This window comes from Dendropsophus ebraccatus, chromosome 5 (assembly GCF_027789765.1).
Source record: "Dendropsophus ebraccatus isolate aDenEbr1 chromosome 5, aDenEbr1.pat, whole genome shotgun sequence".
Taxonomy (NCBI): domain Eukaryota; kingdom Metazoa; phylum Chordata; class Amphibia; order Anura; family Hylidae; genus Dendropsophus; species Dendropsophus ebraccatus.
In genome coordinates this window covers 137,045,686-137,070,146 of record NC_091458.1, presented here as the reverse complement: position 1 = coordinate 137,070,146, position 24,461 = coordinate 137,045,686, and the positions used below count along the sequence as shown (strand labels likewise).

At 44.5% G+C, this 24,461-nt stretch overlaps 1 protein-coding gene and 2 non-coding genes across 5 annotated transcripts; all 3 read right to left on the bottom strand.

Annotated features, from left to right (window-relative positions):
* Positions 1–2,916: 2,916 nt before the first annotated feature.
* On the bottom strand, positions 2,917–23,306 carry PABPC4 (poly(A) binding protein cytoplasmic 4). Of its 3 annotated transcripts, XM_069971415.1 has the most exons (15): positions 22,750–23,306; positions 15,307–15,500; positions 15,108–15,223; positions 13,759–13,898; positions 13,414–13,508; positions 13,133–13,270; positions 12,812–12,907; positions 10,556–10,828; positions 9,423–9,510; positions 9,220–9,336; positions 7,755–7,873; positions 4,676–4,769; positions 4,314–4,444; positions 3,974–4,073; positions 2,917–3,203 (listed from the first exon to the last, which is right to left on the bottom strand). In XM_069971415.1, exons 1-14 carry the CDS (start codon positions 22,940–22,942, stop codon positions 3,987–3,989), a joined length of 1,881 nt encoding a protein of 626 aa, XP_069827516.1. In that variant the 5' UTR covers positions 22,943–23,306; the 3' UTR covers positions 2,917–3,203; positions 3,974–3,986. The 3 variants fall into 3 exon arrangements, with proteins under 3 accessions (XP_069827516.1, XP_069827518.1, XP_069827519.1); XM_069971417.1 differs by lacking the exons at positions 2,917–3,203; positions 3,974–4,073; positions 4,314–4,444; ... (2 more) ...; positions 9,220–9,336; positions 9,423–9,510 and having other exon boundaries at positions 10,656–10,770; XM_069971418.1 differs by lacking the exons at positions 2,917–3,203; positions 3,974–4,073; positions 4,314–4,444; ... (5 more) ...; positions 12,812–12,907; positions 13,414–13,508 and having other exon boundaries at positions 13,177–13,270.
* LOC138794262 (small nucleolar RNA SNORA55) lies at positions 8,226–8,356 on the bottom strand. Its single transcript, XR_011363417.1, has one exon. It is a non-coding gene; the product is annotated as a small nucleolar RNA SNORA55 (small nucleolar RNA).
* LOC138794261 (small nucleolar RNA SNORA55) lies at positions 10,903–11,029 on the bottom strand. Its single transcript, XR_011363416.1, has one exon. It is a non-coding gene; the product is annotated as a small nucleolar RNA SNORA55 (small nucleolar RNA).
* Positions 23,307–24,461: the final 1,155 nt, after the last annotated feature.

Genomic DNA, 24,461 nt, shown 5'->3' with positions numbered 1-24,461 from the left:
GCTCCCCCAGTAGTATATAGCCCCCCCCTTTTCTGAAGTGTGCACATACCCTCAGTGAGATGATTTGTTACAGTACAATATCCTTTATTAATTTTTATGGAATACTTTGGGGAGCAAGGACACTTGGCATCTCCCTCTCCCTCCCTGTGTTGCCGATGACCAGCGCTCACACCGGGAGAGGGGGAGATAAACGGCACCGAGCAGGGAGGAAGAGAGGTGCCCGTGTATCTTACTACCTCCCCCCTCGCTCCCTGCATGGTGCCGTGGGCCAGATACACATTATACTACACCCCCCATCATCTGCTCATAGTATGAGCGCTCCTTACCCGTGCTCAGCCCGGTGCCCTCCATCTCCCCCACTTCCGGTGTGAGTGCTAGTCATCGGCAGCACAGGGAGGGAGGGAAGTGCAAGTGTCCTTGCTCCCTTAACTATTCCATAAAAATCAAAGAATATTGTTCTGTAACAACTAATCTCACTATCACTGCACATCCCCGTAGACAATACACTACATAGAGTTCCATAGACAATACAGTACATAGACTAGATATAGTGCGCCCCCTGCTGGACACGAATGTGAATTACACCTGATTCCTTAAATCACAATTTTTAGAGAATTTGAAGCTTGCCTGATCTACTAAATTTAGGGAAATAGCATTACATGTGAATTGGTGTACATTAGGAATTTGTCTAACTTTCCTTATGTAATAACATTAAAAACAAACAGTAATTGGTCAGTATTTTGCAACCAAAACCAGGACAGGATTAAAAACACATAAAGGCTATGATCACACACTGTTGAAATTGAGTGGATGGCTGTCATTTATTAATTTCGGTTGTTCTAAACAGTGGCCGTTATTTGCCATTAAATGACGGCCATCCACTCAATTTCGAGTGTAAGAACATAGCCTGTGTTTTGAATCCACTCCTGGTTTAGGTTGCAAAATACTGTGTGTGAACATAGCCTAATAGTACATCAGAATTAGAGATGAGCGAATTTACAGTAATAACGAAGCAAATCGCTTGTTAGCTCGGCAGTCCTGGGAAACTGGGAGAAGCTTCCCAGGACTGGATCCAGCTTTTCCCAGCACCTGGAGCAGAGCAAATTTCGAAGGCAGCCGACTGATAAGCCACCTGCCGAGCTAACAAAGCAATTTGCTTGGTTATTACTGTAAATTTGCTCATCTTTAATCCGAATAGATTGGTTTTGGATCACCCAGTCAGCAGAACTGTGGGTAGACATGCCTGTATAGGTTATAAGATATTATGGAAATAAACCTACTAAAAAAACAAGTGCATCCAATATACTGGATAGAGAGAGAATGGACTGGCAACAATGCTCTAATAATGCTGTATCTTGGGTGTCTAGGATAGCAGCTATTAGTCTCCTGTGCTAATAAAGCGGCCTTAGCGGGGTGCAGCGGAAAGCAGGCACTGATAAATACATGCGAAGAGACAACACAGCACTTACCGCCATATGTAGACAAGGTTCTAGCTTTATTTATTCATCTTGATAAAAGTGAAGGGGGGGGGTGATATGGATGCAGGACACATCAGGAGACGCATCCTGCACCCACGTCACCCCCTCTATGCGCTTTTATCAAGGTGAAGAAATAAAGCTGGAACCTTGTTTACATCCTATACATATTAGTTTACTACTAAAACCTGCAAAATGAAACTGAAAAACTAATAACTGTGTAATGTATGCTCGTGTACAGTATAAGGGGGTCATTCTCATGTCATACGGAGGATGTGCTACGGAATGGACTTCTGAGCTCCTGGCATCATTATTCATTACTTTGTGTCAGTACAGGAGCGCAAAAATTTTAACTGGCATTCCGAAGTCCGTTCCGTAGCACATCTTCCACATATCTGGACCACGCACAGAACGTTTGCATAAGTTCCTCAATGGCAATGTTAACATATACATTTTGGTGTTTTTTGTTCTTAAGTTTTTTGTGGCACAAAAATGCAGTATGAAAGGAGCCCAAAACGCACTAAAAGCTCAGAGGGATTTGTTACTCAGGTTCTAAAGGAGGAAATTTATCAATAATACGTCTGGCATACACCAGGGAAAAGGTGCAGTTCTTCCCTAGCATATGCCTGACATGGCCTGATTTATCATTTACCCTAGCTAGTAGGGGTAAATAAGGACAAATCCACGCCTGCTGCCGTGCGGCAGCCACAGATCCATGGGGGCAGGTATTGTGTTCGGGTACTATTACACGGCCCGATAACTGTAAATGAGCACCGATCTGCTAGATCGGCGCTCGTTTACTGGGTCTATTACACGGCCCGATAATTGTTTAACCGATGTCCTTGCAGCCCTTGCTTAAACTGCATACATTACCTATCCATGGTCCAGGGCTCCTCCTCCTCTTCTGCAGTACGTAGGACCCGGGGAGGAGCAGAGCGCTGAAGCAGCCCTGGACCATGGATAGGCAATGTAAGCACTTTGCAAATAGTCAGCCGCGCACTGCTATGACACGTAGAGATGCGCGGCGGGTGCCCAACAATTATTAAGTCCAAACCTATATCAATCAGCTGATGATCGTGGTCATTGGCTGATCTTTGTGTTTATTACACGGAACGATAATCGGCCAGATAGGGCTGATTCTTGTTCCGTGTAATAGTACCCTTTGGAAGGCAGAGAGGGGGGCAGCATGGTGGTCATAGCTCTGTGTAGAGGTGTGGACTGCTCACACATCACATCTAAATTTACATCTGCATGCAGGTGTAAATTGTTGTTGCAATTTACTTCAGCTCAGAGCTGGCCTAGCTGTCAGTATGGGGGCATGGATGGCTCCAGTGCATCATTGATTTATGCAGCAGCGTGTACCGGACTTCTATTTGATCTACAGATGAAAGGGGGATGGGGCAGGCTATAGCACTTATACAGATCACAGAAGCAAATACAATGGACTCAATACCTTTTATTATTTCATTGAGAAAACGGTTTGGATCTCACGTTCAAATTTATTCAAACTGAAACTGCAAAAAACAAAAATCTTTTGCAATTTAGGGGGAAAAGTTCTGCAGAAGAATCCTGGGGGTGTTCTCTCATCCTAAGAGCAGTAAAGCGACATAGTGCATAGACCCCATGTTTTACAAACAGATGGCATCTCTGGTGAGATAAGCAGCATGTGGACGAGACGAGATTCTTGGCAGCAACTTTCCAAACTCACACATTTGGCTTCTGTATTTCCTGCAATTAAAAAGAAAAGCATTAGGAAGTGGTCAGACTACATCTGCAGAAAGTATCTACTCTACTTACTGGTACAAAAAAAATAATACAGAATAATGATCAATTTACAGCATTGCAACTCCACATCCACATAGTACCATATACATACCCGTATTTTCCGGCTTAAAAGGCGACTGGGTGTATAAGAGGGCCCCCAACTTTTCCAGTTAAAATATAATTTGACAATAGAATACAATAGTTTGTGATATACATAAGGGTATTTCCAAACTGAGAAAATACAGCGGAATCCCGCCGTGCTCAGTGTCCCGCTGTGAGTGAATGGGAGGGCACGCGCTCCTCCGCTGCCGCCGCTCTCTGCTCAGAGAAGTGACGTCACTTTGAGCGGAGAGCGGCGACAGCGGAGGAGTACGCGCTCTCCCACTGAGGTGATATGACACACTGAGGCAGGCGTAATTCCACGTCATTCCCAAGACTCTTCCAACGCACACCACATAAAAATTTATAAAAAACATCAGATGGCAGTGAGATTTGAGAGGCAAAGGAGAAGGTACAGTAATACCGGTAGGATACAAGGGCAGCCAGACGGGTGATAGGTTTCTGGGCACAGCGCCACTGCCGTATGTCTTTCCCGGACGTCTGCAGCTTGCTTTGCCCTTCATAGGGTCACTGCATACAGCACGGATGTGGCAATTTTTGAGCAAACATACATTTTTTTCCCCCAGAGTGCTTCTTTAATATAACCAGTGTTTTTAAATCTATCAAATACTCACAGGTAACACTGGTTCAGGAGGTAGCAGCAACGATCCCCACTTTCTGGGCAGCATCTTTCTTAGCCTGGTGAGCTTGTAAAACTGCCACAGCCTCTTCCACCTATGAGAAGAGCGGCAGGTCGGATGGGTTACAACACAGCTTTACATATTTATTCTTTTGAAGTGTTTCATTTAGCCATTTTACTTGTTTGTATTTTTACCATTGTTTTCAATAGGGACGCTGTCTGTGTGTCAATTCTGCACTAATCACATTTTTAACCACATACGTTTAGTGTTTCAGAAACAGCATAGATGAAACACTAACGAAATTCTGACCGCAGCAAACTCAGGAGAAGTTTACCTTGGAGCGCAGAGACTCTGGGGACTCCAACATGTGAAGAAGCTCAGAGTTATCAATTTCTAGCAGCATTCCTGTTATTTTACCCGCCAACGAGGGGTGCATGGCTTGGATCAGAGGGAACAGACGTTCTCCTAAAAGAAAAAACAAATTATTAAATTAATAGTCATATTCTACATTCTGTAATGAGAATAATAACGAGAATAATAATGAGAATAGATAAATAATGACAATAATAATACATAATGAGAATAATAATAAATAATAAGAATAATAATAATAATGAGAATAATAAATAATAAGAATAATCTTTAAAAAATAAATAAAAAAAGCTGTATGTCCAGACTAGGCCACAACTGACTCACCCAGCATTTGTTTCTGTTCTTGAGGAGGGGCAGCGGCCAGCATTGAAGCTGTGAGGGGCTCCTGTCCCTGTACATGGACAGCTGGCTGGGGGTTCTAATAAAAAATAAAAGCATCTGGATGTATTCTAAGCTTTGCGGCACTAGAACAGCTTGGTTTTTTTTTTACATTCAATAATCAGACCTATTGCCTGACAAACTACTAAAAACAAAACTATATGTACACCATGTCTACATAGTCATTTAACCCCTTAAAGATTCTCATGACACCTACCTTATATTAGTGGTCAATATTTTTGTGTGAATTCCAAAACTGTTAATTAGCATTTTTCAGTTGGAAACTCTCCACATTTAGGGATCCGCCGGGAGTCTCACGCACGAAATCCGCAGCTAATCCACAATACAAGTATTAATAATAAGAATACGTGTATTGCAGATTAGCTGCGGATTTCGTACATGAGACTCCCGGCGGATCCGCACATGTGAATATACCCTAACAGTATGTCTACGTTATGTTGGCAACATTTGGTAAGCTTCATTTTACCTTTTTTGACCGTTAGGGTGAGTTACCTAAACCACACAATGTCCATCAAGTACCATTCAGAAGCCATATTACAGTGATGGGGAACCTTCGACCCTCCAGCTGTTGCAAAGCTGACTCTCTAGGCATGATGGGAATTGTAGTCCCTGCTCAATTAGAATAGCCTCTATTTAATGAATTCACTGATGTAAAGTTGCCCAAGCATTACAGATGCACTCAAACATTAAAGGAAAAGTTATACAAATTTCTAATGTACATTAATTATGGGAAATGCACATATATGGCTATTTCCCTTAATTTAGTAGATCAGGAAGTGTTCGAATTCTCTCAGATCCAGTGACGTCACGACGAAAGGTGTAATTCCTATAGAGTGTCCAGCAGGGGGCGCTCTATATGTAGAAGTCTATGGGACTTTATTGTTTCTATAGATGTCTATGTAAAGTAATGTAGTGTAGTGTACAGTATGCTTTATTGAATGAATACATCTATGGAATACTTTGGGGAGCAAGTGTCCTTGCTCCCCAAAGTATTGCATAAATGTATTCATTCAGTACATTAGGATATCACAGTAAGCCCGCCGATCTGGACTATATACACTAAACTACTGCTCCCATCATCTGCTCATAGTATGAGCAGGTGATGGGAGCTGTAGCTGGGTTATGGCTATGACTTGCCTGCCGCCGCTGATGCCACTGCTTATGCCGCCGGGCGCAGGGGTGAAGCTGCTCAGTACACAGGAGCACTTCCCCCTCCTCCTCCTTTCGGGATTCTGGGAACCTCCCCCCTATCACAGGGCTGACTCCGCCTGGCCGCCGCTCTCCCCCCACACATACCGGCTCCCGATGCATCAGTGCAGACACCAGGATGCATCGGGAGCTGGTATGTGTGGGGGGAGCGCAGCGGCCAGGCGGGGAGTCAGCCCTGGGATAAGGGGGAGGAGATTCCCAGGATCCCGGAAGGAGGAGGAGGGGGAAGCGCTCCTGTGTACTGAGCGGCTCCCCCCTGCGCCATAAGCAGTGGCATCAGCGGCGGCAGGCAAATCATAGCCATAACCCAGCTACAGCTCCCATCACCTGCTCATACTATGAGCAGATGATGGGAGCAGTAGTTCAGTGTATATAGTCCGGATCGGCGGGCTTACTGTGATATCCATGTACTGAATGAATACATTTATGCAATACTTTGGGGAGCAAGGACACTTGCTCCCCAAAGTATTCCATAGATGTATTCATTCAATAAAGCATACTGTACACTACATTACTTTACATAGACATCTATAGAAACAATAAAGTCCCATAGACTTCTACATATAGAGCGCCCCCTGCTGGACACTCCATAGGAATTACACCTTTCATCGTGACGTCACTATGTGAGAGAATTCTAACACTTCCTGATCTACTAAATTAAGGGAAATAGCCCTATATGTGCATTTCCCATAATTAATGTACATTAGAAATTTGTATAACTTTTCATAAGTAACAACATATCAAAAATTAATTTTGGTCGGACTTCTCCTTTAAGACAGGCAATCTATTCACATTTGAACTGGCGGCTCCCCTTTTCAAGATACAATATTTTCCCATTTTACAGCTTTAGAACAAGCAAGCTAAAAGTCCTACACATTTTAGCCTTTAACATCTTTACAACCACCCACAGTGTATGTGTATATATAATTTTAGCGTGTGTGTGCCTCAGTGGTTGTGAGGGGGCATATGGCGTGGGCTCAGCAGCTGAGCCTGCTCCACAAACAGAGGGCATCTGCTGCTATGTGACAGACACCCGCTGCCAATGACTGACAAACAGCACCAGTGGCAAGTGACTGGCTGAGCAGGCTGTTATGGCCAAGATGAGTCCGTCTCAGAAGTGGAGGTGGGATAGCTGGGGGGGGGGGGGATACAGGACACATGAAGGAGGATACTGTGGGAGCGCAGAGAAGTATAGGTTCTTTATTGTTTCTTTTCACATTCTTGTAACCAAATAGCTATTGTTTGGCAGAGCTGGATATCCCCTTTAAGGCTCTGTTTGAGAAAATATTCTTGAAATTTCCACATTTACATGTAAGTTATATAGCAGTAAGAACAGATTACATCAAATGCTAAAAACACATACAGAGAGCCTTTCTGCACTAAAACACAAGTGCAGTATAAAAAAAAGGTGTAAACAGACTTGAAATTTACTTTATTCATCCTATTCACATGGGGAACCTTATAACAGGCACAACTAAAGACTAGGGCTATATCTGGCCTCATTACACAAAGAAGTTGAGATATCACTGCATATAGGAATGCATATCTTCAATCACTTGCTAAGTGTTTGGTTACTCTACAAGTAGTACTAGTGTACTGTGTTCCCTCGTTAATGGAAGTTTCAAATGATTTTTATAGCTAAAAAAAAAATGATAATCCTATCCTGCTATAAATATTATATGAAGACCCCTGTATACAGTCTACAACTTTTGTACACTTTTACATAGCCATAATAGCAATTCTGGTCATTGCAGACTACTGTATTTATATAAACACACAACAGTAAAGCAAGTACCTGCAGAGGCTGAACTCCAGGGAGTGGGCAGCGTGTGTACTTGTACGGAGGCACGGCCCGAGGAGGTGGGGCCGAGACTGGTTGTCGTGGGCCCAATGTCTGAGTTGCAGAGGATACCCCTGTTCATAAAAGGAAAAAAAAAAAAACACAAAAACATTTTGCTTTGTATACGGTTCTAGGGCGAGAAAGGAATCTTAGGGCTGTATTAGACAGCCTGATATGTCGGAGCAAGCAAGCGCCAACCTGTTAGCTCTTGCTTGCTCCTTGTTCCCAGTTACATGTACAGACATTGAGCCAGGCTTTTGGGGGGGGGGGGGGCGCGGGGATTGGGGGCTTCAGTGAGAGGTTGCGGGAGGGGTTTGCAGACATATACGGTCCTGAAAAACTGGGGAACGTGTCCTGCTGTCTCCTAGGATCCCAATTATCCACTATAGCAGCCACGCTGCTGAGGTGGAAGGAATTGCAAAGTACGCATGTGACAGAGGTGTAGAGACAGAACACAAGGTCAGCCATGCTATGTCTGGATTTCCTCTGGATTTATTTCTGCACATATTTACCTTCCCCCTGCACTAGGTAGCAGGGACAGGGTGAGTTTACAGTGCATTCCATACCTTCTACACATTATAGATAGTACTGCCGGGCATCGTAACATGGGAAGATTTGTGCAATTAAATACAACAAAGCTTATAAAAATAAAAACCTTAAAGGGGTTATCTAGGCCAATTGTTCCAGAAACAGTACCACTCGTCCTCAGTTTGGATTTTGAAGCTTGGTTCCATTGAAAGAATGGAGCTGAATTGCAATACCACACACAGCCTGATGACAGAGATGGTGCTGTTTTTGCAAGATAGTAGCTGTGCTTTTTACAATCCTACATAACCTCTTTAATGTTAGTCACCAATGGTCAAAACAGACCTAAAATCTGTTTACTGACCAATACTCCCACCTGTTCACATGCTGGTAAAAGAAAGTGACCAGTTTTGTGTTCATGTGAGAAGGCTCTTAATTAGAGATGAGCAAAGTGGGCTTTGTTACGGTTTGTATGAAGCCGAACCAAGACTTGTAGAAAGTTACAAAGTAACAAAGCCCGCTTCACTCATATCTACTCTGAATAGAAAAACCCCTTTAGGCCCCGTTCCCAGTGAGGAAAGGAAGCGGAAATCCGCGACAGAATTGTCCGCCGCGGAATGCCGTTAGCCTCCCGCTCATAATGGGAGTCTATGGGAGGCGCGCGCTCCTGCTCTGTACGCGCTGAAGAATGAACATGTTCATTCTTCAGCACGGACAGGGCAGGAGCGCGCGCCTCCCATAGACTCCCATTATGAGCGGGAGGCTAACGGCATTCCGCGGCGGACAATTCCGTAGCTGAATTCCGCTACCTTTCCTCAGTGGGAACGGGGCCTTACTATGGTTTTAGAATACAAAGCAGAGAGAATGTTCAAGGGTCACGGCAGTTTTTCCTCACCAACTCTCTGGGCTACGTTGGGGATACCACGGGTGCCCTGAGTACTTGAAGGTGGTAGATGGCGTAGTGACTGACGTGGGCCGCTCTGGCGCAGTGCATTTGGCATGGGTTGAAACCCTAAAAACAAATGAACAGTCTTAGGACATACAGTACACAAAAAGAGGAACTACAGGATCTACAACAGTTCTTCCAAAAGAGCTCACCTTGAGGGCGCCCTGCTTGCTGCCACCGAGGGCCTGGGCGTACTTGGGCCATATGATTAGGTGCATAGTATGTTGGTCTGTTTTGTGCCTGGAAAATAACCCGCTTTAATATACATTTGAAGGAGCATATTAAAACGTACGGTTATTTGCGACAACTTTTGACAAGTCAGAAATGTCAAGCGTTACTGATTGCTCCATAGACTCTAATTAAGCCAACGAGTCAAATTGACTACTGAGGAAAGAGACTAAACACACAGTAGTAAGAACACATAGTACAAGTGTCCAAAACATCATGGGTAGTCAGATGACAGGAAAGGCCTGATTTACCATTTATTCACAGTGTGGACACTGAAGGAGGCACACAGGCTGCAGATATGGTCGAGACTGGGGGGTATGGAACCTTGGTTTCCAGCTGTTCATCTGTTGCAAAACTACAAGCATATGTGCACACTGAGGAATAGGTGAGGAATTTGAAACTGAATTCCGCTCTTAGTTTCCGCTTGAAATTCCTTCAGTAAAATATGAACATAGCAATGTCCTATTACATTCAATGGGATTTCCGCTCTGTTGTTCACACAGCAGAATTTTCTGCCACAGATCCGCTTTCCGCCCAAAGAATTGACTGCTAGAGGAATCCTATAGAAGTCAATGGGGCTTGAATTCTGTCAGAGCTGAATAGGTGAGGAATTTCAAGCAGGAAACTTTCCTCTTCTATTCCTCAGTGTGCACAGCCAAAGCTTTAGCTGTCCAGGCATGATGGAAGTTGTAGTTTTATAACAGCTGGATAGCCAAGGATCCCTACCCATGGTATAGACTCTCTCCAGCATATAGCACTAGCTAAGCTCCGCTACCACATGTCACATCTCGTCTGTTACTAGTAATAGATCAAGCCTGACACGTAGTGGACTGGAGAAGTGCCCAAGATTTTCACGATTTTATCTGAGGGAGTCACCTTCGTAGCTGAAGCAATCTACAAATATGCCGGAAATCACATTGGAAATTATCTGAGAGACATTTTAAAAACATAAACTGCAATTTGTGTAGCTTCTATTGAGCTATGCCATAACTGTTTTCAGATTCCCGACCACCTCTGGTGGCTATAAACCCCCATCTTAAATTGCCAGTGCACCCACCTGAGGAACAGCAGGCACAAAGTATCCTCCCGGAGCAGGCTGAAATTGGTTGATGAGGGTGTTAGCGGGAAGAGCCCTCATTCCTGCTATACGCTGCATATACTGATTGGTGAGGTGAGCTTTCCTTTCTTCTTTTCTTTGAGCCAACGCCACATAGAGCGGTTTTGACCCTACAATTCTTCCATTCATCTCAGTGACTGCTTTAGTGGCTTCTTCTGGGGAAGAAAAGCAAACAAATCCAAATCCTTTGCTACGACCATCCTCCAGCATTACCTGGAAGAGACATGATGAATTAAGGTGGAATGCTAAATGTTTACTACAACATCCCAAACATGTAAGTGTCTGCTGCCTGTAGAAGAGGTGTAGAGACCGAGCGCAATGCATACTATGCTCTGTCTGGATATCCTCTGCTTTTTTCTAGCACTGCAAAGCCTCCCCCTACACAACACAGCAGGGGCAGGATGAGAACAGTGCAATGGAAATCAGCATTTTATACTTGGTAAAAATAAACATTTGTTTTCAAGGAAAAAAAAAATCCAAATCATGCTTCTACTTTGAGGACTACTATCATTTAATAACTTTGGGTGCCCCGATTATACACTTTTACAGTTTTTTTGCTCTCCAGTTCAGAGATGCATGGGTTTATAACTTAAAGGGGTTACGTACCAAAAAAAAAAAAAAAAAAAGTTTTCTTTCAAATCAACTGGTGCCAGAAAGTGCCAGAGATTTGTAATTTACTTCTATTAAAAAAAATCTCCAGTCTTCCAGTACTTATCAGCTGCTGTATGTCCTGCAGGATGTGGTGTATTCCTTCCAGTCTGGAGAGCAGGAGAAGTTTTCTATGGGGATTTGCTACTGCTCTGGACATTTCCTGACATGGACAGAGGTGGCAGCAGAGAGCACTGTCAGACTGGAAAGAATACACCACTTCCTGCAGGACATACACCAGCTAAGTATACATTCAGGGGGTGAGAATGCTTTACCATTGAGGTACTGTATGTATGCCTAATACACCCCCCCCCCCCCCCCAACTATATTCTCGACCATCACTTGGTATACACCCCCGTTCACGTTCCAAACTGCTGACACTGTTAGATCAAGGAGACACATGGTACCTTTCATATATCCAACTCTGCTTCCAAAACATATAAAAAATGCTTTTATTCTACAGCACAAAGGGCCAAAGAAGCTTTCCCGATTTATCAGCCAGATGAGCACTTCTAGGAACGTGCACTGACTATAAATCGGCCTGTGTAAAAGGCCTTTTACAGCTCTCTTTAAGCTCACACCCATTTGCCTATTAATTGAATTGTCAGCCAAACTATAAATCCACATCTCAATAACAGGAGGGTTGTAGCAAGAAAAATTTATTATGGGTAGTTTATGATTGAAAGAAATAAAGCACTTCTGTAATTGTTGCCCATATAACGCACATTAGCCTTCACAATTCCTGCAGTCATCTGTTTAAGCGCAGCGCTGCAGTACCCAGACATTTCAATCTGGGACATGTGACCCCTGATCATCCGCCATCTTGACCTTGAAGCAAACTGCATCCTTTCCCTTACAAATCTGCTATCAAGCCCATGATGCATCAGCACAGCATCACATGGCCAGCCAGCGACAGTACCATCTCTGTCTGCTGGGTGGACAGTGTAATAATCCTTATCTCTATAGGTCTCTAATCTAAGAGGCTAAGCTTACAGTCACAGGACCTGAACGGTCATCAAATCCATTATAGTGGTGTCACAATCATTAACTGTAATGGGAGTTTCTGCCCCCCTCTTCCCCGGAGAGCTTGTATGGAACAGTCTATGCAGCATCATTATATAGGAAGTTCTGGCAGAGATGGTCACCACATTGTGCCCACAGAAAAACACGTATCTTCCAGGAAAATTCCAGGAATTTGAAAGCAAGGAACAACCAGATGTTAGGACAATTAGGTATTACTAGCTGCATCATATATACACTGGTTTAGTATGTGCATAATGAGAAAAAAAAAAGGGATAGGTACCCCTTTAAGGAGCTAAACATGGTTCTAACCAAACCAATTATCACTGCTCTACATGACCTGTCCCAACACTAGCTGCATATTTATTTATTTTTATTCTTTTTTAAAGGGGTTATCCAAAATTAGAAAAATATAGCTGTTTTCTTCCAAATACAGGGGCACACCTGTCCTCGGGTTGCATGCGGTATTACAATTCTCTTCAAGTTACAATCACACACACACTGACCCTTTAGAAGCTCCCCTCTCACCTTGGCACTTGTGATTGATCCAAATGGAGAGAACTCTTTTCTCAGCTTTTCATCATCGATTGTGTCATCCAGATTTTTAATATACAAATTTACTCCCTATAAACAAATGAAAATCATTAACGTTTATTCCATGCTGTTTCAGGCTGCTGTTTCTTTAAAAATGAAGAGGGCTGATGAAGGGCAGGCAACACTCTCCTTACACAAATCCTTAGCTGGAGTTAATATTTTTTAGGGTTATTACAGAAACTTTTTGGCATCACTGAGTGACTTGAATTTGCAAACGTCATTGACATTTGGATACCTAGTAAATGAAAAGTATACCTGATAGCGACTGATCCTCTCTTGCTTTAGCTGTTCAAATCGCCTTTTCAGCTCAGCTTGGCGCTCAACCTTTTTCTGCGCTCTGCCGACAAACATCACCTTTCCGTTGACATCCCTCCCGTTCATGTCATCTACGGCCTATTAAAGAGATGGCGGTTAGAGATTATTATTACTTTATCTTTCCCACATTTCAGAGTGAATTCTTTCTGTAGAGCTCCCTTGTACCTGGCTCTCCCCTGCAGACATTCTTTGTCTGCCTGGTCCTCCAGGGGAGCTCTTACCTTATTGGCATCTTCATGTTTTTCAAAGCTGACAAAGCCAAACCCTTTGGACTTGCCACTCGGGTCAGTCATCACCTTAACGCTCAGAGTCTTCCCTGCAGCCAAGAGACACCAGTTAACCACAGAGGTCACAGGGTCACAGCATGCAGGTGCACGGCACACGCTTGATACCAGGCGCCCACATGCGGGAGCAGAGTCGGATCTGATTAGGTTAACCACGGCATATGCGTGAAACCAGAAGCCCACATGCATGGGGCGGAGCCATTGAGCTCACGACGTTATCCACGGCACAACTAAGCCAGAAGCAAGTAGTCACTTGACGGGATTGGGATTTCACGCGGTTACCGTATTTGCTGAATGTCTCCTTCAGTCGTTCATCATCCATATCTTCCCCAAAGTTCTTGATGTAAACATTTGTGAATTCTTTCGCCTTAGCGCCAAGTTCTGCTTCCCTCTCCCTTCGGCATTTAAAACGACCAACAAACCTGCACCAAACAAAATATATATATATTAGGTTTTACTATAAAAAAGGGTTAGCCCATGTTACACATTCCTATCTGCAAGTACAGTGGTACCTCGGTTCTCAAACTTAATTGGTTCTGGAGGGCAGTCTGAGAGCCAAGCAGCATTTTCCCATCAGAAATTATGTAAATGTGTATAATTGGTTCCAGCACCCACCAATAATTACCTACAGTATCATTTATTACATTGAAAAGTGCTCAGTATAATCACTACAGTACATTACGGAACAGCTCTATATACTGCATAGTACATTATACACAAGAAACATTCAACAAAACCAGCAATTATAGTACAGTAGTCACCAACTCCTCGCTCATCCTTTACTGTATAGAATCCCCCCCCCCATCCTAGCACTGTAACAGATAAGAGATGGTGGTGCACTGACTCTACTACTACTGTACTGTATATGCACTCCAGCAGTCTTATACAGTACAGGATGGGAGATGGTGGTGCACTGACTGCACAACTACTGTACTGTATATGCACTCCAGCAGTCTTATACAGTACAGGATGGGAGATGGTGGTGCACTGACTGCACTGCTACTGTACTGTATATGCACTCCAGCAGTCTTATATAGCACTGTACAGGATGGGAGATGGTGGTGCACTGACTGTACTACTACTGTACTGTATATGCACTCCAGCAGTCTTATATAGCACTGTACAGGATGGGAGATGGTGGTGCACTGACTGTACTACTACTGTACTGTATATGCACTCCAGCAGTCTTATACAGTACAGGAGATGGTGGTGCACTGACTGTACTACTACTGTACTGTATATGCACTCCAGCAGTCTTATACAGTACAGGATGGGAGATGGTGGTGCACTGACTGTACTACTACTGTACTGTATATGCACTCCAGCAGTCTTATACAGTACTGTGCGTGAAGCCTCGCCAGTGCTAAACTCAGCAGGTACAACCCACCATCCACGCTTGAAAAAAGTTTGCAAAAAGTTTGAATTCTGAACGTTAATTCCAGGTAAATTCTTGTTCGAATACCATGGTATTACTGTCCTTCAGGACTGGGGGCCCAAAAACCGAGGTACGACAGAAGAATTGGCACAGTCAGAAATATTCAATACATCCTATGCCAAATCCCACCTCCGTAGTTCATTTCACCACACATTCTCACTACTACCCAGCTATTCCTATTCATACAGTGCCTCACACTTTGCGGTCGTTGAGCAGCATGCCATTCATCTTCTCTATGGCTCTATCCGCAGCATCTTGTGTCTCAAAGTGCACAAAAGCGTATCCCTTGGAGCCATTCTCATCACACACCACCTGTAGGAGACACCCACCAAAAACTTATTCTAGGCTGAAAAAGAAATAAAATACTACGTTATACAAGGAGGAGTTACACATACCTTACAGGAAAGAATGTTGCCAAATGCTGAAAAAGTGTCATAAAGTGCTTTGTTGTCAATAGATTTGTCCAGATTCTTAATGAAAACATTGCCCACTCCGGATTTCCTAAGAGATGGGTCACGCTGGGACCACATAATCCGGATAGGTTTCCCTTTGATCACATCAAAGTTCATGGTGTCGAGAGCTCGCTCCGCTGCAAACATTCAACAAAAACAAGAATAAAGATTTCTAGAGTGATCACTATTAGGCACAGAAATAGACAAAGGGCAAAAATTAAATTGCAACTGGTCACAATGAAAGAACTAAGTACAGTTAGTTGCAAAGTGAGGAAACAACGTATTAAACTAAAGTATCAGGTATATGTATTGAACAACAACAAGCAGGGGAGGATGAAAGTAGTAACATGCTCTTACGTCCCACTCCAGCGCTGATGCCGGTATACCACAATTTCAGTCCCAGACACTTCTTGTTCTAAGTGGGGACCTAGGACGTGACGTGTCAGGCCCACTCAGACAGTCAAGAACCCAGATGGGAGCCCGCTACGGCCACTGACACGTCATGCCCCAGGTCCCCTCTCAGAACAAGAAGCGTCTGGGACTAAAACTATGGTATACCAGCATCAGAGCTGGAGCGGGATAAGAGAGCATGTTACTTTTTACATCCTCCCCGACACTCTGCCAAAAGTCAGCCCAGCCCGTAATTCCCCTTTAGGGTGCGTTCACACCTACAGGATCCGCAGCAAATCTGCAGCAGATCTGATGCTGTGTTCAGTTATTTGAATGAAACCTGCTGCGGATCAGAAGCAGAAAATACGATGCAGATCCGGTAAGTGTGATCAGGAAAAATGCTTATAAAAGGTTCTATGCTTACTGATCGCGCTGCCACGCTGATTCCAGTGGTGCTGATCATCTGGAGATCCGCTGCCCTGTACTGCAATTCTGGCCATATTTCATTATATGCTAATTAGCTTACCTGATGCACTGGAGGCGGGCCCAGCATTCCTGATGCACTGGAGGCGGGCCCAGCATTCCTGATGCACTGGAGGCGGGCCCAGCATTCCTGATGCACTGGAGGCGGGCCCAGCATTCCTGATGCACTGGAGGCGGGCCCAGCATTCCCGATGCACTGGAGGCGGGCCCAGCATTCCTGATGCACTGGAGGCGGGCCCAGCATTCCTGATGCACTGGAGGCGGGCCCAGCATTCCCGATGCTCCGGCATCTCCTCTTCTTGCTGTTGCACCTCATTTCATGTGGGACACTATGACAGTGATGGGAGGAGATATCAGTGCACTGGGCCCCCCTCCAGGGCACCAGACAAGCTAATTAGCATACAACAAAAACAGCCATAACTGCAGAACAGAGCAGAGGATCCCTGAATGATCATAGAAGAGCGGGGAAAAGAGAGGAAAAAAAAAGACACTCTGGATCTCAAAAAGCTAGACCCCGGGGTCCCTCCTGTTTGCACATCCTGTACATGTGAATGTAAGAATAAGGAAAAACTATCCAGCTTGTGCAGTAAAATAGATGCTTTTGCTTTATTGAAAATTCATTATAAGTCAGGACAAACACACCATCGTGGTACACTCTTCTTAGTCTCTGATGACGCGTTTCGGACCTGTGAGCAAGGGCGCATGCGAAGGTGGATCCGTGCGTAACAGTAAAATGGCTGGGTGAGCTGACACTATTGAACATGTGAATGTACCCTTAAAAGGGTTACTCAGTGCTACAAAAACACGGCCACTTTCTTTCAGAGACAACACAACTCTTGTCTCCAATTCAGGCGCGGTTTGCAATTAAGCTCCATTCACTTCAATAGAACTGAGCAGCAAAACCCGTCCAAGCTGGAGACAAGAGTGGGGCTGTCTCTGGAAGGAAGTGGTCATGTTTATGTAACGCTGGGGAACCCCTTTAAAACCAGCATTAATGGGAAAAACATATCTAAATTCACGGGTACTAAACATCTGGCTGCAGCAATACAATACTGTAAGGGGGAGGCAGACTGCTGCCGTGGTTAGCCCCTGTAATGTTATTCCGGCAGTAACTGGGACACATGTACTGGGGTCAGGCAATGGGCACCGCGCTTCCAGCAGAAGCAGCAACTGGAATGTGGGAGTTTATTTATAGTCCGGCAGATTTACATGATGGCGGTGACACCACCTAACACTGCACACATATCAAGGAGAGAGAGAATACAGGAACACTATCCAAGGCTCTATGGAACACTGTGACCAAGCTGCTTATACACATTAGGTTGTGAGGTCACATGTGTGGTATATACCTTTATTGCATACAAACACTACACCCATCTCTTTACAATGGGGGAAAGCATACAGCAGCCATATGTTTAGTGTGTGTGTAAATAGAGATCAGCCGCCATGACAGGCAGCAGCAGACAATAGCGATAACCTGCATTTCATTAGGATACAGAGAGATCTGTCAGTCAGGGCCTGCAAACCAACTTATTGACTTGGAGCCCCATGAGGAAGATGGCAGTCATGGCGCTTTACCTGCAGATGGATACAAATGCAGGAAAATGGTAGCAGAACTGCCATGTATTTTTCATGTAGAAATAATAGAGGGAAAATGACCAAGCTGCATGGATACACATTACAGGTTTTACATAAGATTCTTGCAAGTTTTAAGGGTAGAGATTAGTGCAATGTGAGCATGCTCAAGTCTGATGGTGCGGCATTTGAACGTCAGTGGCCGAAGTTGGATGCAGCCCTAATGCTGTCTGGATAACATGGATATGGCCAATGGCTGGATCTGTGTTTTCCAGGACTCTTTAGGGCTGCATCCAACTTTCAGAAACTGATGTTAAAATGCTGAATCATACCCCCCCCCCCCCCAATCATCCCTGCAGCTGTTTTTGCAGAAACTAACTTTTCTCTTTAGAATGGACTGGGTGGAAGCCCCGGCTGCTGTTCCCACACTAAGTTGCCTGCACTTATTTAGGTTTTTACTAGTTACTTCACTGGTTTATATTTGTACATGTTTGCCTTCCCAGGTGAGAAACCGCCAAAGAGGAACATCTTTGGGCATGTTAACATTTAGTGTTCCGTATCTCTGATAATATCCGAGGATTGGACAAGGTCTTTCTCACTGTAACTGGACAAGGTCTTTGTCACCGTGTTGTCCGGGTTTTAATATAAAACCTGAAAGGATACCTGTTTTATGTAGCTATTCTTTGCCACTCTCCCCTACCCCATCCCCTCACCCACTGATTACCCTTTAAAAATTTTATAAAAACATTTGAAAAAAAAAACAAAAAAAAACAGAGCCCTCAGACTGGAGCACACTTGGGTTGCGCTCATCTCTAGTCCACATGTCCCGGCGGTGGAGAAAACACCCAAGTAGTTACCAAATATCACACGCTAACCACAGCATAGCTGCTCTGACCACACTGCTGACCCATCGTGTATGGGGAACATCCAAGTAATAAGTCACAGCCCATTCTGAGAACTGATTATCCCTAACATAACATCTGCACCCGGAAATCTCCCGACGCATACAACATAACAGACCCCAGTAACTAAATGGAGACCATAGAGATGTAAGTTGTTTGTTTTCATGCTGGATATGATAACACAGACTAGAGATGAGCGAACCTGAACGCTCTGCATCTGAATAACAGTGGTGAAGATGGATGCAGCCCTAAGGGCCTTTTTACATGGGAGGATTATCATGCAAAAAGGTTATAAGGATCTCGCCACAGTCCGAGATCAGGTGCGAGCTGCAAACAAGCGTTTTTGCAACTGTTTATCTTTAATTGGAGAAGAGGAAAAAGTCACTTTGACTAATAGGACCCTGAGTCTGCCTGGAAAGGCATTCACACAACTTTTTATTCCCCCAGTTTCTGAAAAGAAAAAAACAGTCGTTTCGATGTTTGGCCGCCCCGCCAGTGCAATGGCGGCTGTTGGTACATTATTCTAGTTCAGGTGGAACGATTGGCCTTTGGTTGTATCTTTAATAAAAACAAGACTATTGAATTTAATGGTAAAAACAGCGAAAGGACGGTGAAAAAAGAAAAACTGAACTAAAAAAAATAAAGTCCGCTGTTTGCAACAGACGTCCGAAAATAATTGTCATGATCATTATTTTGACGTCCATGCAGACAACGTCCGTTATTTAATACACTCTACACTGGCTGTCCATCATTCCTTTGACTTCAATGGATTCTAATGAAGCCAATCACATAGCGGCAAAAACACATCTTCTTACATAAAAAAAGCGGACACCTGTTTTTTAAAGCGTAGTGTGAACATGGCCAAACATGAATACAACCATAGGATATATCCACATTTTCCAGGACTCCGCAGGACTGCATCCAACTTATTCAGCCACCAGTAATAAAATTCAGAGCTCATACAAACTTGAGTGTGCTCAAAACTTGTATATATTATGTATTCCTATTCAGCGGCAGTGGGTAACGTTCTGCTATGGATGTAAAGAAGAGTCCCCTCCCCTTAATACAAGTTAAATCTCCAGTGACTAATTGTGCATCCAGCACTTCCACATATACGCTCTGTGACGATATATCAGGTAACACTTACTATTAGTAATGGTGTCAGTCCAGATTATTCTATTGCTTTCCAATATGGGAAATGTCCGTGTTGTATACTGGGAGCGCGCCCCGGCCGGCAGCACGACTTCAATCAGTTACGGCGTTCCAAGATAGATCTATGTGACGTGACAAGGTATCTCTATGGAGTCACAAGAGGATCAAAAGTCCATCCTACGCACTTCAGTGTAATCCTTACGCCTTCGTCAGGGGTGTGGACATATTCCTTTTTTGCGCCTTTTATGTGTATCCTCGGACCGCCTCTCAGTCATCTCCCCATTGGATTCTTTGCAGTTGATGCAGGTTCGTTACAAATTCACCTTCCTCTGTACTGCTGCGGGTTTGTTACAATTGCACTTTCACCTGTCTATGAGTCTATAGCAAGGAAGGGGGGATTGCAATAGACTCAGACAGGTGATTGTGACAGCGCAATTGTAACGAATCTGCATCAACGGCAAAGAATCCAATGGGGAGATGACTGAGGCGGTCCGAGGATACACATAAAAGGAATATGCCCACATCCCTGACGAAGGCGTATGGATTACACTGAAACGCGTAGTTAGACTTTTGATCCTCTTGAGATAGATCTATGTGACGTCACAGGGTATCTCAAGAGGATCAAAAGTCTAATCCAGTGTAAACCATACGTCTTTGTCAGGGATGTGGGCATGTTTCTCTTGTGCTCCTTTTAGGTGTATCCTCGGACCGCCTCTCAGTCATCTCCTTATTGGATTCTTTGCTGTTGATGCAGATTCGTTACAATTTCAGCAGATTCGTAACAATTTCACCTACAATTGCACTTTCACCTGAGTATTGCAATCCCCCCTTCCTCCGCAGCAGTACGGAGGAAGTTGAAATTGTAACGAACCTGCATCAACGCCAAAGAATCCAATGGGGAGATGACTGAGAAGCGGTTTGAGGATACACCTAAATGGAGCACAAGGGGAATATGCCCACATCCCTGACAAAGGCGTAAGGTTTACACTGAAACGCATAGGATAGACTGTTGATCCTCTTGAGATACCTTGTAAGGTCACATAGATCCATCTTGGAACGACGTAACTGGTGGCAGCCATGCCGCGCTCCCAGTATACACCACGGACATTTCCCATATTGGAAAGCAATAGAAGAATCTGGACTGACACCATTACTAATAGTGTTACCTGATATATCACGGAGTGTATATTGACCCTTGAGAAAGTCCCGCGTGGGGTTCTGTGGACGCCGATATGGATCCTCTTATCTGGTGATATATACTCCTTTAAAGTGACTGTACCACCAGGCCCAGGCTGAAGCACTGGAGGTGGGCCGACGCACCCCCAGTGGGAAGAAACCCCAGCCCCTCCATGACGTGACCCCATTAGAATCAATGGAACCCTATCATAGAGGGGCTAGGGTTTCCTCCCACTAAGGGTGGGTCAGCCCACCTCCAGTGCTTCAGCCTGGGCCTGGTGGTACAGTCACTTTAAGCCTCAGCTTTTTTCACTTATCATGCACCATTCTTGTACTTGTGTCTATTTCACTTTATATTACTTAGTGTTTGGTTTACTTTATATTATATTACTTAGTGTTTGGTTTTGTTTGTGCATTTTAAGTGTTTTTATCTTGTCTGTCCCACTTGTTTTGTCCCAATAAAGTAGATTTATTTCACTTTGATTTATTCTTTATATCCTTATTTGTTACTGGAAGTGCCGCCGATGTATTTGGCATGCCTTCATTTGTAGTCCTTTCTGTGTATCTTTCATGCTAATTCAGTTTGAGCACTCTAGGAATCATTGTTTCTTTATGTTAATTTTTTAGTAGATCCTTTTTACACCAAAATTAAAGTGACTGTACCACCAGGCCCAGGCTAAGCACTGGAGGCAGGCCGACCCACCCTTAGAGGGGCGGGGGTTTCCTCCCACTATGATAGGGTTCCATTGATTCTAATGGAGCCACGTCACGGAGGGGCTGGAGTTTCTTCCCACTAAGGGTGGGTCGGCCTGCCTCCAGTGCTTCAGCCTGAGCCTGGTGGTACAGTCACTTTAAGCTAGACAGATTGCCCTCAATCTATGACATTAGTTGTCTCATGCTAAAGAAGAGGGACTAAGTGTTTACATATTGAAGCACATCTATCGGGTTCTAGTCAGGAACTAACAAACCGATAAACTGAACCTCAAAATTATCACAATATGAAAAGATCTTTATTAGTTAAAAAAAACACATGGAAAAACAGAAACCGGAAGCAATGAATCACGACTGGAAAGATGTTAAGAACAAAACGACACGAACATACAAGCAGGGGGTACAGCAGGTGGACCACAGATAAAGAGATACTTTATCCAAAAAAAGACATAAGCACACCTATATATAATATAATACAAAAGCGATAAATATAAAGTTCCAACAAAGTAACAAAGGTATATTACCAAAGTAAGAGTATGATGGAGTGTCCACCGGCAGCCCCCACCCCATTGCTTTCTTTCTGTTTGTTTTTTCTTGTTTTTTTTTTTTTTTTTTAACTAAGATCTTTTCATATTGTGATAATGTTGAGGTTGTTGTTTTTTTAGCAGTGCCTTGTCTGCATTTTGAGTTTTGGAGCGTATATGTAGAAGCACTGGATGTACGATTAAGTTGCTGATCGATAATGCGCACCTCAGAGCTATCCAAAAAGAGCAAGAGACATTAGAAAACATGCTGTATAGGGGGGGGGGGGTCAAGCTCAGGCCCGCCAGCTGGTACAAAACTACAATTCCCATCATGCCTGGACAGCCAAAGCCTGTAGTTTTGTACCAGCTGGCGGGCCTGAGTGTGACACCTGTGACTTGTTCTCATGTATAACATGCCACAATAGCAGTGAGATGTATGGACCTAGAATCTAGCTGTCCCAGCTGTCACTCACCGTCTGCAGGCTGCTGGAAGTTGACATAAGCATAGCCCAGGGAGCGGCGGGTGATCATGTCCCTGCACACCCGGATAGACAGCACCGGCCCGGCAGGGCTGAACTTCTCATAGAGCATGGCTTCTGTGACGTCCGGGTGGAGGTCCCCCACATAGAGGGAGGCCATGGGGTAACTGCTGGTGGCTGTGTGCATCACCCAGGCAGATCTCACACCCGAGGAGGAGGAGGGTCTCCACAGGAGAAGTAGCGGCTTATTAAGGCGTCTGTACAGCAACAGGTGCAGGGACCGGGCAGGGACCGGTGAGGGGCAGCGCTCTGCTTATGGACAAGGGCAGCGCCTGCTAGGAGCGAGGTATAGGGGTCACTATGGGGATTTCACTAAGTGCTGACCGGCTGAGCATCCGTGGAGAGACCGGGGGGTTCCTGTCTTACGAGCCGTGTACCGAGCAGTGTGTGTCCCGTGGTTCCCCCTCCTGTTTATACGTCTATAGAGCTTTGCGCCCCGGTCGCCCTCAGGACAGTAGCTCGTAGCCGGCACCCTGCTCGGCAGCGAGTACAAGAGAGACCGTCAGGAGCTGGAAGCGCGGCTTTTATATCCGGGTCACAGGTGCGCCGGCCTAGCGCTGGAGTCACAGAGCCCTCTGGTGGGCGCCAGCAGTATCACAGGCCAGAGAAGCCATATTGGGGGTGGCGGGCTTCCAAAGGGAACGGGGTTCTTGCGCAAAGAAAGGCCGGGACCGGCTGCAGCCTGTGGCATCAAAGCAGTAAACAGTTAGGTTGGGTTCACATTGCTGCGTTAATGCTGTTTATGACAGGTATTTGGTACTGTGGATTGAGTCACCTAGTAAGACAGTTTGTGCTGCTTTCCTTGTATACACTAATTTAAAGGGGTTCTCTGGAGAGTAATGCTGGGTTTACACGGAGCGATTATCGTGCGAATTTGCACGATAACAATCGAATTCGAACGATAATCATACGTGTAAACGCAGCGAACGATTGGTAAATCGTTCATTTTGATCTTTTAACATGTTCTTAAATCGTCGTTCATCGTTCGCAATAAATTCGCCAATCGTTCCATGTAAACAGTCATTCACTGATTTTTCCTATGTGCGAGATAGGCTTAAGCGATCACAAAATGATCGGAAAACGAATTTTTTATACCATATATCGTTCCATCTAAACGCTGATTGTTATAAAAGAAAAATCGTTAGTTAGAAATCGTTAATCGTACGATCGGGCGAATTATCGCTCTGTGTAAACCCAGCATTAAGGTCCATTTACACAGAAAGATTATCTGACAGATTATCTGCCAAAGATTTGAAGCCAAAGCCAGGAACAGACAATAAACAGAGATCAGGTAATACTGAGGAAATACTGAGATTTCTCCTTTTCAAATCCATTCCTGGCTTTGGCTTCAAAACTTTGGCAGATAATCTGTCAGATAATCTTTCTGTGTAAATGGACCCTAAGGGTGGGTTCAGACTGAGGAACTCTCGTGGAAAATGTCAGCGGAATTCCGTCAGCTGTCCGCCCGCACATCTGGGCGCCTTTCCGCCGGCCCCATAGACACCATTCTTTGGGCTGGCGTATTCCGCTATACGCTGAAAGAAGTGTCATGTCACTTCTTTCAGTGGATCGCGGAATACGCCGGCCCATAAAATGGTGTCTATGGGGCCGGCGGAAAAGCGCCCAGATGTGCGGGCGGACAGCTG